Source organism: Abrus precatorius, unplaced genomic scaffold (genome assembly GCF_003935025.1).
Source record: "Abrus precatorius isolate BTA unplaced genomic scaffold, Abrus_2018 Scaffold6, whole genome shotgun sequence".
NCBI lineage: Eukaryota > Viridiplantae > Streptophyta > Magnoliopsida > Fabales > Fabaceae > Abrus > Abrus precatorius.
Window position 1 is genome coordinate 7,233,248 of NW_020874406.1, and position 20,020 is coordinate 7,253,267.

The 20,020-nt window shown below is 24.6% G+C and overlaps 2 protein-coding genes across 2 annotated transcripts; both read left to right on the top strand.

Annotated features, from left to right (window-relative positions):
* The first annotated feature begins 3,118 nt into the window (after positions 1 to 3,118).
* LOC113870090 (cytochrome P450 71D11-like) lies at positions 3,119 to 5,166 on the top strand. Its single transcript, XM_027506687.1, has 2 exons — positions 3,119 to 4,021; positions 4,546 to 5,166. The coding sequence occupies exons 1-2, from the start codon at positions 3,119 to 3,121 to the stop codon at positions 5,164 to 5,166; spliced, it is 1,524 nt and encodes a 507-aa protein (XP_027362488.1).
* Positions 5,167 to 15,231: 10,065 nt separating this feature from the next.
* LOC113870492 (cytochrome P450 71D11-like) lies at positions 15,232 to 18,055 on the top strand. Its single transcript, XM_027507078.1, has 2 exons — positions 15,232 to 16,240; positions 17,192 to 18,055. Exons 1-2 carry the CDS (start codon positions 15,329 to 15,331, stop codon positions 17,813 to 17,815), a joined length of 1,536 nt encoding a protein of 511 aa, XP_027362879.1. The 5' UTR covers positions 15,232 to 15,328; the 3' UTR covers positions 17,816 to 18,055.
* Positions 18,056 to 20,020: the final 1,965 nt, after the last annotated feature.

The following is a 20,020-nucleotide window of genomic DNA, read 5'->3' on the forward strand; positions in this document are numbered from 1 at the left end:
AAATAAAGATAGTTATAAACTTGCTGTCAAAATATCTACCCGATCTAATTATAGTAAGTCTTCTTATTGTTTAGTTCATGTACCAAACTTGCTAATTAACAAAATCATTATTACATTAATTTTAGGTTGAAAGTAAAAAAGTAAGAAAGTATATCAGAGTACTGATTTATTTCTAACCTAATTTAATACTTTTTACAACGAATAATCTCATGTTTAAAGAGGTGAAAAAAAAAAATTCACACAAAATTACAGCTGATTTCTGATGCATTCAGCTAGATGTTAAATGAATTGAGTCGAGTTAAAAAAAAAAAAAGGAATGTTGATTAGATATTTAAATTAGTCACATCTAAAGTGTTTACTTGATTGAAAATTTTGAAGTAAACTTGCTAGTCAACTTCTTTATAATTTTTTTACAAGTTTTGAATAATTTGTTATTTATTTAATATTTAAAAAATATTTTTATGCTAAAAAGTAAAGTAAAATAGAAATAAAATAAAATTTTATCTACGAATAGATGATTTAAGGTTAAAAATAATATATTAAAAAAATTACAGTAACTTGTTTAAAATACAATTTTTAAATATTAAAACTAGTTAATAATACACCAAGTTATAATAATTAAAAATATAAACTTTAGATAAATATAATAAAAAAATTAATAATTATTTAATAACAATAATAATAATAAATTAAAATTTATTTACTTCTTGAGTTAAATTTAAATATTTACGCTATTTGATAATTTTTTATAAAATATGAGAAATATTAGTTTAGAATTTTGTATGAAATATAATAATTTTATATAAAAATAAAATATTATATATTTTATTATATTATTTTATTTTAAATATGCAATATCTTCTAAATATAAATAAATGTTAAAATTTAAATAATATATTTATAAATATCTAAATCATATAAAGTTTGATATATATAATTATAAAAATAATATAAAATTAGATTGATTAATTTATATTTTATAAAAAATTATTAAACAGTGTAACTATCTAAATTTGACATCTAATATTTACATATTCTAACTATTTATGAATTATTAATGTCAAGTTTTCAAAGCTTAAATTTAAATCATTTCATTATAAAAAAAACTTAACTCATTTAAATATTTGAATTTAAATTTAAGCTTGTTTATTTAATAAAATAAACAAATTTAGTGAAATAGTTTGCGAATCAATATCGAATAATTTACAAACTCTTCACCTCATTTGGGCGTTACATTTTAATTCAATAAAAAATAATATTGAGAGTAAATATATAATAATTTATTAAATAAAATTTGTGCAAAAAACAAAATTAACAACATGGATCCTTTACGCAATTTAAAAAATATTATAGTCAACTTTAAAATAGTATTAAAGCTGAAAAATTTATAAATTTTAAAGAATATTAACGATCGTAAGGTATTTATACGCATGCTAATTAGAATTTTCCATTTCACATAAGATATAATTTTTGAACTTCACAAATTTATCGTAAATTGTTAAACTTAATTGAATGTTGTCTACCGATGGACCATTATTTACTAGGTGTGGATTAAGTGTTATTTTGGGGCATAGTTAAGGGTTAAGTCTATAGAAAACCATAAAATTTGACGACTCTTTTATGAGATTCTATACAACATAATGTCAGAAGCATCCAATTTGGCAACTCAAATAATTAAAACATTAGCTCAAATAATTAAGATTACTCAAAAGAAATGTATCCCAAATTGAGAAAAAATAAATAAGAACAAATATTTACAAAAGAAATTATTAATTAGTATGTTTGAAATTATTTTAAAAAACTTATAAACACAAATCTAATATAGAAATTATAATTAAAGAGAATATAAATAGATATATCCAATCAATTTGTTGTACATTTCTCCTACCAAGACATAAGGTAAGAAAGTACGTAACCATATTAACTAGATCGGGAAACTAATATATTATATTTTAAAATTATTTTATTTTTGAATAACGAAAATAAAAAGCATAAATTTTTAGATAAAATTGCAAATTGACATGAATTATAATAGTAAATTATTATAATTATTTTACTATGCATTTAGATGTAGTTCAGAAAAAAAAAAATATTGACAGCAGGTAGATTAATTCAGTTAATGATATTTATGAAAAGGAATAAAAGCAAAGGGATTGAAATACCAAAAATAAAAAATAAAAATATTACGGTCAATTTTTAAAAATAATTAAATAAAAAACTAGAAATTTTAAAAATTGTTCTTCACCATGAGATTGCCAAATATTTCATAGATTGCCAAACTTGATTAAATGTTCTCCGGCGATGGACCACTGTTTACACGGTTCACATTAAGTGTTGTTGAGGCATTGACAAGTTTAAATCTATGGAAAAGTATAAAATTTGGCAATTCTATTCGGAATTTTACACAAGAAAACGACATAAGCAATCAATGTGTTTGCTTCACTTTGTATATATGTATTAAATTTAATTAATTGTTCACTCAAATTATATTTCTAGTCTTTTAATTTCTTTTATCAAGAATCAGTTTTTTCAATCTACATTTAATATAACGAGATATTTACAAATATGTTCTAAATTTATCATTTTTTTCACATTTTAATTATATTTAAAATATACACAATACATAAGATATTTGCTAGTAATCTAGAAAAAAAAATTATATTACCTACACTTTTTTTAATTCGATTTTTTTCCCTCTCTCCATCACATAAGTATCATATATCATATATATTTCTTTCCTCTTTTTATCTCTCACAGTTGTGAAAACTTATACAAAAAAAATATTGTATAAATAAATTTTCTTATCTAAATTATCCACACAAAAAATTGGAAAAGCCTAGAACAATTGATGAGTAAAAATCATATTGAAAGCATCAAAATAAAAAAATGAAACAATCAAACCTTTAAAATGTCGATGTTATAAGAACACCCATGCATAGTAAAATAGAAGCTTTATGTGAACACGTGTACCACCTAGGTTCAGCACAAACTACCGTATATAAATAACAAGTAACAAAAGCCAGAATCGCAAGTCTTATTCTATTCTCCCTTTATCTGCCATCAATAATCTTTATCAGAATTATAGAACACTTTGCTCTAATTGGTTAGTTTCATCTCCATGGATTCTCAAATCCTGGACTATTTAGCCATTATCCCTTTTTTCTTCTTCATGTTAGTGGCATTGCAAATGTGGAGGAATCACAACAAAATTGACATAGCTCCAAATATACCCCCAGGGCCATGGAAACTACCCATTATAGGAAATATACCTCATCTTCTTGCATCTACACCCCATCAAAAATTGAGAGACATGGCTAACATATATGGACCTTTGATGCATCTACAACTTGGGGAGGTCTCCACAATCATTGTTTCCTCACCAGAGTATGCTAAAGAGGTAATGACAACCCATGATGTCATCTTTGCATCAAGGCCTCATATTCTAATAGCAGAATTAAGGCCATCCACAAGTATTGTTTTTGCACCATATGGAAATTATTGGAGACAGCTACGAAAAGTATGCACAATGCAGCTTTTCACCCAAAAACGTGTCAATTCATTCCAACCAATAAGAGAAGAAGAGCTCACCAATCTCATACAAGAGATTGATTCACATAACGGATCACCCATCAACATCTCTCAACTAGCACTTTTATCAATATATAACATCATTTCTAGAGTTGTGTTTGGCAAGAAATCCAAAGACCATGAAAAAATCATATCACTACTAAAACAAGGAGCAATGCTTGCTGGAGGCTTTGGGATAGGAGATTTGTTTCCTTCTGCTAAATGGCTTCAACTTGTTACTGGTTTAAGGGCTAAACTTGAGAGGTTGAATCGACAAATTGATTTAATACTAGAAAACATCATCATTGAACATAAGGAGGCAAAGTCAAAATCCAAAGAAAGACAAGGTAAAGTAGAGAGAGATTTGGTAGATGCTCTCCTAAAATTCCAAGATGGTAATGACAATAAGCAGGATATTTGCTTAACTGATGACCATATCAAGGGTATAATTATGGTAAGGATGATAACATCTTGCAGTATTTTTACAATGATAATCTTGCTCTTGCTTGTAGAACTTAGATGAATGCTTAATACTTCACACAATAACTTCTCACATGTGAGCTACTTGATCAGTGCAGTATTAACCATTTTTGGATCATTGGTGCAGTTTGATTACCCCTTTTGGATTTGGATCTTCTGAATTAAGGAATACACTTTCGAATTTCAATGGCAAAGTACAGAATTTATAACTAATGATATAAAAAAAGTAACCGTTTTCAATTAATGTTTCTAACTTTAGAGGGTAAATAGTAGAATTTTGAAATTGTTGACTGAATGAATAATGGTTTCCAATCAACAAGTCAGATTTTATCATTATATTATCTTACACGAGTGCATATACATACATACATATATATATGTGTGTATATATATATGTGTGTGTGTGTGTATATATTACAATTTTAACTTCTAAATTTTTTTTAATGAACATTAATAACTATGCACTTTATCTTTTAACGTGCACTTCTCACTTTTCAGGATATATTTGCTGCTGGGGGTGAGACATCAGCAGTTATCGTAGATTGGGCAATGGTAGAGTTAGTGAAGGATCCAAGAGTAATGAAGAAAGTACAAGATGAAGTACGAGAGATGTTCAATATGAAGGGAAGGGTTGATGCTACTTGCATCAATGAACTCAAATATTTGCAGTTAGTTATCAAAGAGACTTTGAGGTTGCATCCTCCAGCTCCTCTTTTAATTCCAAGGGAATGTAGACAAACATGTGAGATTCATGGGTATAACATACCAATCAAAAGTAGGATAATTGTCAATGCTTGGGCAATTGGAAGAGATCCAAAATATTGGACTGAACCAGAGAGGTTTTATCCAGAGAGATTCATTCATAGCTCTATTGACTACAAAGGGAGTAGTTTTGAGTACATTCCATTTGGTGCTGGAAGAAGAATTTGTCCAGGTAGCATATTTGGTTTAATAAATGTTGAGTTGGCTCTTGCATTGTTGTTATATCACTTTGATTGGAAGCTTCCCAATGAAATGAAAGCTGAGGAATTGGACATGACTGAGCAATTTGGACTGACAGCTAAAAGAAAACAAGACTTGTACTTGATTCCCATCGTTTCTCGTCCTTTCCTAGGATGATAAACCATGCAGCACAAGCTACGATATTAATTTGAGTTTGTTTTTCTCAATTTTTCAAAAAAATAAAGGTTTGTCTATCTTTCTTGAGTTTAATTAATAGAGCTGAGGAGTTTCTAATAATGTATCTATAGTGACAACCATGTAATGATCCGTAGTGCTGATAAGGGACTTCCTTTATATATATATATATATATATATATATATATATATATATATATATATATATATATATATATATTGTGAATATCAATTTTTTTTTACCTCCCATGAATTACCTCTAAAATTTCAAAAAATAAAATAAAATAAAATTATTTTATAAAAAAATAAAAAAAATTTGACAAAAACAATTTTAACTTCCCAAAAATAGTAGCCTCCACCACAGAAGCTTATACCACATTATCAAAAACTAGTTCTGAGCATGGAAAAGAAAAAACTTTGAACTTTTGTCATTTTGCAAAAACTCTAAATTTACCTAATATAAAATCTCAAGGAAGAGAGGGGAACAGAGGGTCTTTTTTTTAGAGAGCAAAATTTTTAAAAAGAAAGAACAAGCTTTTAGGGAGACAAAAAATCAAGAGAGCATTTTTTCTAGGAGAGATTTGAAAAAGAAGGAGAGAATATAGCAAAGAAAGATGAAGAACTAGAATATTAGAAAAAAAAAACTAATACCAAGAAGAAGAAAGAGTAGAAAAAAATCAAACCAAAACAGAGGGAAGAAACTGCATTGTTTCAGCCAACCTTCGTCCTCCTCGCCCACTATTCTAACCACTCATTGTAACACCCTCATTTTTATAATTTATTATTATTGCAATTAATGTTAGTTATTTGTGCATGTTATTTGAAATTAGAAGTGTTTAATTGATGTGAACTATAGGATATCTCGCTGTAGCGAGACAAATCTTGTTGTAACGAGAATGAGGCGGTAAAAATGGAATATTCTAGAGCCCTCTCGCTATAGCTAGAATCTCTCGCTGTAGCGAGAAGCTCTCGCTGTAGCGAGAAGCTCTCGCTGTAGCTAGAATGACAGACAGCAAAGGAAGAAAACTTCTAGTTTTTTCACTGTAACGAGAAAGTCGCGAGTTTGAGAGATATTTAAAGAACTATCGCCCTAAAATCTTTATTTCCATCCAAATCACATATCTCTCTTCATCCTCTTTGTTCTCTTCCTCTCCCTTTTCAGAGAAAACCTTCATTAACTCTGGATTTCCTTCATATTTGAGCTCAAACATCCGTTCTTCTTGGATCTAAGTAAGTTTCTAGACCTCATCCCTTGAATCTCCTTCCTATTTCTTTTTTCTCTTTTTCATAATAGAAATATACCTTGTGATGTTAAGAATAACTCTTGTCTTTGGGTAGTATTTTAGATCGAGACGTGGAGTTTTTCTTTAGAGCACGCGAAGAACATAGTTTTTGAGATCCATTTCAAGGTAAGGGGAGTATTCTCGAGCTTTAGTTTTATATACATATATAGTGATCTTAGGAGAATCTGAGTAATCTATTTTAGTAATAATTTATAATTTCTATGAAATCATACGGTGAAAATGTATTTTAATATAAAGAGAGGTTTTGGGTTTATTTTAAACTAATAAAACCATATTTTTAAAAAAAAAAATATGGGCTTGAGTAGCATTAAGAGGTTTTAGAACTAAGTTACTTAAGATGTATATGAGTTAAGTAATAAAAGACACAAAATAATGAACTTTAGGTTAGAAGATTATATTAAGATTGTACGAGTTGGGCTGAGTCCGAAGGTGTTCGACCTTCGGCATATTATACTGATTGTATGGTGTGATATTGTGTGGTAATCTATGTGCTAAGATTGAAGCATTGTATTGATTACATGATGTGATATTGTATGATAACTTTATATGTTGGACTGACATGATGCAACAAGTATAGATATGATTTGATAGCTGAAATGTATACAATATGAGCATAATCATAGGAATCATTGAAGTGTTGGTTGATTTTGAAAGCATGTAATATATGAATGAGTAATGGGAATATGACTGAGAAAGAATATGATGCGTGATTATAATGCATGAGTGCAAGTAACTTGGAACAGAGTGATTATGATATAAATTATAGCACATTGAAGGGCATGATATCATATATGTTGTAATCCAAGAACTTGTATAAATTGTGACTCATGAATCATGACATGCTGATTGATAGAAATAATGTGGAATGAGAAATATTAAGAAAGAAAAAGAGAACAAGTATAGATAGTACATCGATACACTGGGTATAGAGTTAAGGACAAGATTTGAGAAATCTTGAGGAAATAAGGATGGTGAATGTTAATAATAAAAATGGTGCATAATAAATTATTGAAAATAAACATTCACAGGCCACACTCTCATCTCCCAACAAAGCTCCTAACTATACATTTGCTAAAAGGGGCCAAGGTGGCACACGTGTATCCGTGATGTTGCGGTCAACCAGCAGCTATCTATGCGAGGAAGTCCTCAAGGGATCACAGGGGCAATTATGATAAAAAGTGTTATAAATAGGATATGATATAGAATATGTATGATTATTATGTATGTATTGTAGCAGATCGATTTATGTTGTTATGATACGTGTGTTGTAGTACATCGATCGGTGTTACTGGAACATATGTATTATGACATATGAATTGAAATGATATAACACATGTATAATAACATACAGGTCAACATAAAAATGTATGTATGATGAGTGAATTGTGGTATATGCTCTAATTGATAATTGTATGATCGTATGTATTTGGATGTGATGAATGTAAATATGGATTGTACTATGTTAATAATGAATCAAAATAGGATATTAGGTTATAACTCTAATTACTAGTAATTAATTTATATTAAAAGAGACTTAGTGGGGCAGGAAGTACTCACCATTACTGATTATTTTCAGGTAATGAAAGAGAAGAAATAGAAATGGTTTATCCGTTCTAGGGTTATACTCGTCAAGGATTTGTGGGAGATGAACTGCTCATATATAATAAAAATTTAATGCAGTAAATGTATAAGTCTTTTATGTATTTTCATTTACTTTCACAGTGAAACCTTTTATTGAGGAATTTTGTATATTGGTCAAGAAATATAAATTTGTATTCTCATATTGTACCATTTTTTTAAGATATACAAATTTTACCAATTTTCCTAATCATGTTTTAATAATATAATATATAAATGCAAATTTTTTATATATAAAGGAAGGGTGTTACACTCATCATCCTCTTTGCTCATATCTAAAATGTTCCTTAACTTTCTAAGGTATGAATATTGCTCTTGGACCATGTCTTGAGCTCTGTTAAACAAATAATGGACTATGTCTTGAGTTCTATTAAACAAAAAAACGTAAAGTGGAGTATAAAGACAGAAAAGGTAGTTTACGGGTTAGTTAACTAAGTCCTTTTTATCTCTCATTTATTTATTTATTTATTTTTCATTATTTTGTTATTAAAATAAAAGAAAGAAAGGTTTGATAAAATAAATTCCAAAGATCTTAAGTCAATACTGCTACTTTTTCATTTTATATGCATAATATATTATTACTTGTACTGTTGAAATGAGAAAAAGTGATATGTGATTAGATAGGAAGTTAGCATAGCTTCAGAGTAGCATATTAGAACACACGGAACCAATCTTCACGGTTTATGCTATCCATTTTTTAATCATTATTATTTATCTTTTTTTTTTTTTTCAAACTTTCGATTTTAGGTAGCCAGTTTGCAAACCAAGCAAATGTGAAAATTTTTAATGTTCGAAAAAGATTTATTTGTTTTAGAATTAAACTTCCTTTTTATTATTTAATATTTTTTATCTATTTATTTATTTATCTATTTTTAACCTATTTTTTAAGCAAAAATACCTCATTAACCTTTTTTTCTTTTAGTTATAAAATTTATCTTTTTCTCTTAAAAATAATGGAAGATAAGTAGGATAATATATATACACTACCCATAATAATTTTTATATTTTTTTCTTTTTTGTTAGCATTTATTCCATTTATTTATTTTTGGCTTTGTTCTTTAGCATTATTTTCTTTTACTATTTTTTGCAAATTTAGAATATAATTTAATTTTATATTTATATTTTCATTTCTTTTATGGAATAAATTACATTTTAAATTTATTTTACAATAAATGAATAAATAATACATGTTTGCATTAATTTATAACATTAGTGTGTAGTTTCTCTACCATCGTATGTTATAAATTGATAAAGTCTATGTGTACCTATGTTATTGATACTTTAGACAATATTAATTTATTATATGTTATTAAAATTTAATTATCTTAATAATCAATCAAAATGTATTCCCTATAATTACTATTTTACTAATCAATCAATTTAAATAGAATTTATTTTATTGACACAATAATTTATAATGCTAATGTGTAGCTATTCTACTTTTATGCATTATGAATTGTTAAAATTTATGTGTATCAACGTTACATTGGGTTCTATATAATATAAATTTATTAAACAAAGTTTAAATCTTTTTATTAAATAATTTTATTTTTTAACAATTCAAATATATTTACTTCTTTCATTAAATAGGATTAATTTCATATTTTAAAATTTCTTAAGTCATACTTCTAATTTTGATAAATTAAATAGTTAAACATTTCTTTACTTATTTATACAAATTTTTATAACATCGATGTGTAATTTATATTGCCTTCAATTATTCAATAAATTATAAGAGATTTATGTATAACTTACATATCTTAAATTCTCTTTCAATGTTAATTATAATCAAAATTTAAATTTAAATATTTTATTTATGAATAAAATATTTTTAACGATTTGCAATAAAGTTGTGTGATCTTCTTTCACCTTCTGTATTGTTTCTCGTAAGGTACATGTATAACTGCGTTATCTTGTATCTTAAACATTATAATTTTATGAAAATAATTTTAATTTCAAAATAAATTTTCTTTTATTAAACTTAATTTTAATCAACCAACTTTGTAATTTTTAAATAGAATTACGTGAGTTTGAGTTTCTATTGCACCCGAGGATACGTAGGAGCGGGAACCAGACCCGTCAAGTTAAAATAATTTTTTTAAAGTATCCATCAACATTTTAATAAATAATTTGTCTTCTTTTAAAATAAATAATAATAATAATAATAATAATAATAATAATAATAATAATTTAGGGATTAAATAAATATCTTTCAAAATTAAAATAAATTTACATAATTAATTAAGGTAATCATATTTTAAACAGACGTTGTAGGGTGCAATACCTTCCTTACACGTAAATGACTCCTAAATTCATTTTTAGTTTCAAAAATTATATTATTTTAAAAAAAATTTAAGGTTTTCTTAAAATAAATTTTAGTGGCAACTCCTCTAATGTATCTGAAAATCTTTTTGTCGTACCATTGTGACATATATATATATTTATTGTAAAGAATGAAATATGCTGACTAATACTTTAAAGGCATTGATTAAGAAAATAAAAATAAAAATATTTTGTTAAAAAATGTAAATCTCATACACTTCTATATATTTCAATTTTTTAAAATTGTTATTTATTTATTAATTTACTATGTTAGCAACATCCATGAATAATTTATTAGAATGAATACGAACGTTATTTTGCCCTTAATATATCAGTTGTCCACGTATGAAACACAAACATGTTTTTCTAACACATGCATATAAGGAAGAGAGGTGGGGCAAGGAAAGTGAAAATATAGTGCGTGTTTATATAAATTAATTTTAATTTTTTTATATAATTTTAATTTCTTTTTACTCACTAAATAAATGGAAACTTATTTTCTTTTTTTATTTTATTTCAACACCTTCAACCATCAAATTAGTTTTCTTTATTTTTAATTTATTTCTTGATTTTCTATTTTTTTTCTATTTCTTTTCACTCTATTTCAACACATTTAAATAAGAGGTGAAATAAAGAAAAAAATAGATGGAAAAAAGGGATAAAAATAGAATAAAAAATATTAAATGTTTCAATGAATTGATACATGAGAAAAGAATTAATATCAGACAAATATTAAATACAATGCAAAAATAAAAGTATTTACTTTAGATTTTTATATTTTTTAATAAATAATTTTAAAAATAAATTATTAAAATAATTTTTTTATTTAAAGTTCTTTTGCTATCACAAGTTTTGTTCATACAAAAAAATAAAATTTAATTTTTCTTTTAATCAAGTTTTTTTTTTTGGTTAAAGAGACAAACCTAAAAAATTAAAACACCTAAAATAATATTATTAAATTTTATATATTAATGGAAGAAGACTTAATTTTTTTTATATTTTTTAAAGAGTTTTGTCTAAAGAGTACATAAAACTTAATTTTTATTATTTTAGTATCATGTGAAATGAATATGACACTAACACACACTTCACTGTTGACTATACCATCGTGCTTGAGAACATTTATTATTTGAACGTTGGTAGGAACGACATCTCCCCTGGCATGTTTAGGTCATGAAGGGGTGATACACTCTATATCTTACTCCATGTGAAGCGGTAGAGCTTGTCGACAAGTAAGGGTAGAAACAGGTAATGTCAATCTTTACTTTAAACAAGTCTAGTCTGTAACATAATTATTAAGTTTGAGTATGACCTATTACCTTTCAAAGACTTTATTTTCAAGAATGCCTAGCCTATTTAAGTGGTCTAACTTGTCTTGAAGTCTGTTAACAAAGTCTGTTAAAAAAATATTTTAATATTAATAAAAATATAAATATTTTATTATCAAATTAGTTTACATATTTTTTAATTTTCATCTATATTATTAATAATTATTAAAATATTATTTAAGCATCAATTATAAATATTTTATATTAATGAAATTTATATTTATATTTTTCTTGATTTATTTTTTAAAAATTATTTAAATATTAAAGATTTTAGTTTTATTTTAGAAACAAATTTTGTTTGTTTAAAAACATCTTATATTTAACAAATAAAGTTACAATGAACAGATAAAATTGATCACAAAATAACATTCACACAATTTGTTGAATCAAATAAAAAAATTATTATGTTTTAAAAAATAAATAAATTTAAACTTAATGCAATATATATATATATATATATATATATATAATGACAATAATAATAACTATTAAATTGAAAAAATAATTATAAAAATATTTAATTTTATTTATTTCATTAATTTGTTATTTTAAATTAACAAATAAACATAAAATTAACTACACTATAACACTAATGTAATATAGAAAATATTACTGATACAATAAATTAAAACACATATTATATACTATATAAAAATTGATAAATTAACTAATAATTTAATTAAAACATGTGAAAGTTACAAAAATATATATTATTATATAATTTATTTATAATTATATTATTTGTTACATGGTCTGATTATATATATATATATATATATATATATATATATATATTATAATAAGTTTTTTATTTTATTTTCTTATCATTTTTTATAAACTTTTACTTTCAAATAAAATATAATTTATATTTAAGCTATTTCTATTTATTATAAATAAAAATAATTATAACATAATATATTAATATAATAATTAAATATTAATAATAATAAAATTAAAATATAAAAAATATATTAATAGAATATTAATATTTATTTTTAAATTTTAATTCATTTAGTTTTAACTGTGTCTTATTTATTTCTGTTAAAAAGACTTAGACGTTATTCAACTTATTTAAATGAAATCAATGTAATAATTTATGATTAAATAAATTTATTTTTTAAACATGTATAAGCGTGTATAAATATTTTTAGTTTCAAATATAATATAAAATAATTATTTAAAATTTGACATATTTATATTTAGGTGTGTGATTGTGTATTGTGAACCTGATATCTAAATATTTTTTATAGGTACTTTAGTAAAAAAAATTTATACCAATAAAAGTAAAATACGGAATAAGTTATAAAAAATATATATTATTATACATAATTTATTTAAGATTATATTATTTACTATATAGTCCTATTATATATATATATATTGATTTTTTATATTATTTGTCTATCATTTTTTTATTAAATTTTATTTTTGAATAAAATATAATTCATATTTAAATAATTTCTATTTATTATAAAGAAAAAGAATTAAACATAATATATTAATATAATAATTAAATTAATAGTAATAAAATTAAGAGTATAAAAAATATAGTAATATAACTTTATTATTTTATTTTTAAATTTTATTTCATTTAGTTTTAATTGTGTCTTATTCCTTTTTAAAAACTTAACTTATTCTTTAACCTGTTTAAATATAACAAATATGATAATTTATTATTAAATAAATTTATTATTTAAAAAGTGTAATCGTGTATAAATATTTTTAATTTTTAATAAAATATAATTTCTGTTTATTATAATTATAAATAAAATAATTATAACATAATATATTAATTTAATAATAACAAAATTAAAAATATAAAAAATATATTATTAAATAACTTTATTATTTAAATATATTTTGACAGCTCTATTTTTAAATTATATAATCAATATATATATATATATATATATATATATATATATATATATATAGGCCGGCTTGTTAGACTTAACAGACTTTATAAACAACTCAGACCTGATTTGTTTACTTAAATAGAATTTAAAAAAAAATTAATCTTTATTTGTTTACTAAAAAAGTTAGGCCAAACTTAAACCAGGTCAGACCATAAATTCTTATCAGACGGCCTGACCTGTTTCCATTCCTATCAACAAGAATTTTTTATGTTTTACTTTAGTGTAAGTTGACATAAATTAATTTTTATAAAATTTTAATTTAATTAAGTATTAATTAGATGTTAAAATATTAAATTATGTTATTTAGTTCATATTATAATTACTAATTATTATTAGACTTATTTATAATAGTTTTATAATTATTAATAAATATAATTTTATAATAATTATTATTGAGCTGACTCAAAAGGTTTCAATTCATCGACATTTGTCTAGTATAATAAAAAGTAAGTTTCATATATTCTCTAAGGACACTCTATAAAAATATATTAAAAAATAAATTATGTTTGTGTAATATGTGAAATTTAACATAATTATGCCACGTATTTAAATAAAAAATAAAAAATTTTATTTTTTGTACGAACGAAATTCGTAACGACATATCAAAAAGAATCAGGACAGAAAAATTGTTTTAAAAAAAAAATTATTTTAATAATTTTTTTTTATAAAAAAATACAAAAGCCATCTATTTTACATCATGAGACGAGAAATTGACATCAAATAATGCAACGGTGGACCACTGAATTTTGTATGCTACGCAACCACTACACAAAGAAAACGACAAAAATAGCCAACGATGTTGTTTCAACTCTACACGAGAACTTATCCTCCACACAAAGCAAACAAAGGAAGTGGGTGAAATTATGCAAGCATGAAAACTAACTAATTAATTATATAAGTAAAGCAAGGAATATTAAATTTTTTTATAAAAATAGACTTGTATAGTTTGGATAAGCTTTTAAAAAAATATATAAAAAATTATATAATAAAAAATAACTTATTTTATATATTTTTTAATTTTTTTCATTTAAATTTTCTAAAATTTAAGAAAATAAATTATTCATAATTCATGAGAAAAAAATGTATTATTATTTATACTGATTTTTTTCTTATTTTTCTAAAAATTTACTCAAATTAAGTCATAATCAAGTATAACACTAAAATATTTTTTAGAAATGATATTTGTACAAAAAAAAGTACAAATTTTATTACAATTTAGAAAATTAAGAAGGAAAAAATGAAAATTAAGATAAATAATATGTTTACAAAAAAAATATATAATGAATGCATGTTTTATAAGAGAAATGACTACGAATTAAATACAATTTTTTTCATAAATTAAAGATAATTTAACCTCAAATTTTAGAAAAAGAAAATGAGAGATTTTAAACAAAAAATAGAAAATCATAAATTAAAAAAAGAGTTATTATTTTCATACTAACCTTTTTATGTTAAAATGGCTTCTTTATCTAAAATGATTTTGTTTTTCTTTGTAAATACATGTAGAATAAAAGCAAGAATTAAAAAGCAACAAAAATCCCAACTCTTGTATTCGAATTCCCTCCACCTTCAATAATCTTTATCTTATCAAACTAGGAACACTTTAGTCCAGACTACACAGGTTTGTTTTATCTCCATGGATTTCCATATCCTTGATTTACTAGCTTTAATCTCCTTTTTCCTCTTCATGCTTATGGCACTGAGAATAGTGAGGAATCTGAAGACAACAACATACTTTACGCCAAATATACCCCCTGGGCCATGGAAGCTACCTATTATAGGAAACCTACCCCATCTTGTTACATCTACACCACACCGAAAATTAAGAGACTTGGCCAAAATATATGGACCCTTGATGCATCTACAACTTGGGGAGGTCTTCACCATAGTTGTTTCCTCACCAGAATATGCTAAAGAGGTAATGAAAACCCATGATCTTGTGTTTGCATCAAGGCCTAAAATTCTAGCAGCAAAAATAATTGCTTATGATTGCACAAATATATCTTTTGCACCTTATGGACACTATTGGAGACAGCTACGAAAAATTTGCACTTTAGAGCTTTTCACCCCAAAACGTCTCAATTCGTTCAAGCCAATAAGAGAAGAAGAGCTCACCAATCTCATCAAAAGGATAGCATCAGAGAAAGGACCACCCTTCAATCTCACTCAGGCACTGCTCTCATCAACATATGCAATCATTTCAAGGGCTGCGTTTGGCAAGAAGTGCAAAGAGCAAGAAGAGTTCTTATCTGTGGTGAAAGAAGTATTAAAGGTTGCTGGAGGTTTCGAAATAGGAGATTTATTTCCTTCTGCTACATGGCTTCAACTTGTCACTGGTTTGAGACCTAAGCTTGAGAGGCTTCATCATAAAATGGATCAGATATTGGAAAACATCATTAATGAACATAAGGAGGCAAAATCAAAATCCAAACATGCCCAAGGTAAAGGAGAGGAAGATCTAGTAGATATTCTCCTAAAATTTGAAGATGACTGTGATGGCAATCAAGATATTTGCTTAACTAATAACAACATCAAGGCTATAATTGAGGTATGGATAATTAGACCTTGTAAATACTTGTATGAATACAAACTAAGAAACACGGACTTAAAGAACAGTAGCCTATCGGATACAACACATTTTAAACAACTTTTTTTAAACATATATTTTGCATTTTTTAAAAAGTTTTATATCAATACAGGTAAGAATACTATTATAATTATAAAAATGATATCATTTTATCGTGTTTAAAATGAGATGCTAACATGAAATTTTTCTCTTATTTTAAAATTTGTATTCTATATTTTCAACCTATATGCTAAAAATAAGATTTTACTCTTAAAAAAATAAAGTAGTAATCTGAATTATTCTCTTTCATAATTTGTCACGTATACATTTTAATATTAAAATAACTGATGTGTAAATTATACTCTTTTTTATTGCAATTATTTTAATTTTATTAACATTTTTGTTAATTCTATTTTAAATTTTGGATATTCAAATTATTACTTAACTTTTCCTTGTTATTTTATATAATTTTTTATATTTTTATTAACTTGTTTTTACACTTATAAAATTATCTTAATTTTTTTATATTTTCAAATTTAAAGTTTACTTTTAAGTGTTTTATCTCTTAAATATATGATTATTAATATATTTTAATTATTGATATTATATGATGAAAGTATTATTTTAAAATAAATGTATATTATATATAACTACTTATAAAATATAAAATTTATTATTTAATTATTAAATTATATATATATATATAAATAAAATATCAGTTTTTTACTAATTTTATGTATTATATTATAGCTGTACCGTGTCCTATAATTTTTTAAATTTATCATACTCACATATCCGTATCGTATCTTACTCCTGTCCCATGTCGTGTACATGCTTGGTACAACCCAAACTTGTCACTTGCTGTAGACCTTTTAGATATGTTTAATGCTCAAATATGACAATTACTCACATCAATGATAATTTGTTTTCCAGAATATCTTTGCTGCTGGAGGTGAGACATCAGCAACTACCATAGATTGGACAATGGCAGAGTTGGTGAGAGATCCAAGGGTGATGAAGAGAGCACAAGATGAAGTGAGAGAGGTATTCAATAAGAATGGAAGGGTTGATGAAACTTGCATCAATGAAATGAAATATTTGAAATTAGTTGTTAAAGAGACTTTGAGGTTACATCCTCCAGCTCCTCTTTTACTTCCAAGGGAATGTGGACAAGCATGTGAGATTCATGGGTATGACATACCAATCAAAAGTAAGATAATTATCAATGCTTGGGCAATTGGAAGAGATCCAAAATATTGGACTGAACCAGAGAGGTTTTATCCAGAGAGATTCATTCATAGCTCTATAGACTACAAAGGAAGTAGTTTTGAGTACATTCCATTTGGTGCTGGAAGAAGAGTATGTCCAGGTAGCACATTTGGTTTGCTAAATGTTGAGCTGGCACTTGCATTGTTGTTGCACCATTTTGATTGGAAGCTTCCCAATGGAATGAAAAATGAGGACTTGGACATGACTGAGCAATTTGGGTTGACTGTTAGAAGAAAAGATGACCTGTATTTGATTCCTGCAGCTTCTTCTCGTGTGCTTGCAATATAATGCTCTCAACTCAAGCCATAGAACCTTGGAATTTGGCGTTTCCCATTTTCTCTTTAAATAAGGCTTTTGAAGTTGGACAAAACTTGGCTATTGTTATTTGGCCACGGCCAGTACTCTTTACTAATTAAAATTATAATTTTATTAATAAAATATGTATATTTAATGTTATTGCATATTCATAATGTAAATTTTAACTTAATTAACTTTGTATTTTTAGTCATATAATTTAGATTTTGAGTTTTAAAATTGTACAATCAAGTTCTATACTTGTCAGATTATAGGAAAAAACTTTTCTATCATTTAGATATCTAATTTAGCCATTAACTTTCCATGTGTTTTTTAGAAGTAGGTTAAGTTACAAGATTTTAAAAACTCAAAGTACAAATTGCACACAAAGTAAAATTTATTTTTTTCTTTTTTATAAATTAAAGTAAGAATTTCTTCGTACAGTTTAATAAGTTTAAGACGTGACGTTACATAATTTTAAAATTTAAAATTTAAATTACATATAACTAAAAGGTAAGTGCTTAAAATAAATTTTTTCTTTTAATTAATATACAATGCTTAAAAAATTATGTTTCAATTTTAATTTATGTTGATTCAAATAAAGTTTAATACTTTTTAAAGCATCCAATCTTAGTGATGATTGAATTGATAATTTTGTTATCCTTAACACATCATTTTATTGCTATCGTGCTCTTATTATTGTTATTACTAAAATAAGAGCCCAAACATGTGAAGTTAATTTAGATCCTACAAATATAACATTTATTACTCAAACTATCTAAACTATCCTTGAAGTCTTTATTCTTTTGATATAATATTAGACCACTAAGACATTCAATTTGTCGAATGAAAACTAGTTACCCACTCCAATTTTTATTTGTGTATTTCATTAAAACAACAGTATTAAAATAAATAGAAAAAAATGAAGAAAAATTAAATGATTTTAGAATCTTCACTTTGACACCAAATCATGGCGAATAAACGAGAACTGGGATCTATTGATGCAAAGCTGAATGACAGAGACACTAGGTAAAAGAATATTCTAAAGCAAGCAAGAAAAGAGAGGATTCAACCTTCTATTGATGCAACATTAATTTTTTCAAACAAGAAAATTTTAAATTTTAAAATTTAATTTTATTTGTATAAAAATAGAACTGGATTCAAATAATATTCACAATCACTTTGAAATAGCTCTTTTTCTTATATTCAAGATAATAAATTTATTCTTTTTTGAAAAATTTATCATGCAATTCACACTGAAAGAGAATGTAACGCCTTGTTGTGCACTATAATATACTAAAACTTTCTTTAAAAACTAAATTTTATCAACAAAATTAGAATAATAAATGATGAAATTTCAAATCAAAATAAAGATATTGAAATTATCACCCTTTCATGTATAAATAAATTATTTCATTTGGGCCAATATAATTTTTGTCAATAAATCTTCTTAGCTTCCATTCGATCTCTCTATCATAATTTTTTTTTCATTGGTCTTCTTAGCTCCTTACATAAGCATGAACAGATATAGGTATTGATGAAACTTTATTTTAAGGCTGAATTAAAAAAAATTAAAACTTTAACATAGTAAACTAAAATGCAAGAAGAAGGTAAATCATATCGTCCAATAAAAAAGGGAAAAAAGTAAATAAAATTTACTATATATATATATATTAACTATTAAATTATGGAATTTTATATAAAATTTCTAAAAATATATATAATCATTAAAATAATTTTATAAAATAATATCTTCAGTTCTTTTTATAAGAAATTATTATTATTATTATTATTATTATTATTATTACTATTTTCATAAATATAAAAAATAAAGACTTATTTTCAATGTATTAATTACTAAATTTGTTACATGGACAACACACACATTACCCTTTTGCCAATACATACTGTATACCACAAGTTCGAATTGTTATCTTATTAAATTTTCAGAGATATTGTCACTAAATTAATCTTTACGTTAAACTAAAATAGTGATGAAAACAAATTTTAAGGGTTTAATTTGATGATAAATTAAATTTATAAAAGCTTTATTTGATAACAACCCTAAACCCTAAATTATTTAGTAACAAACTAAATATTTCAATTCTATGATAAAATATTTAATTAACTAGTGAAATAATTATTTAAATTTATAACGATTAATTTGATAGTAAAACAAAACTTTTAATTGTAGATGAC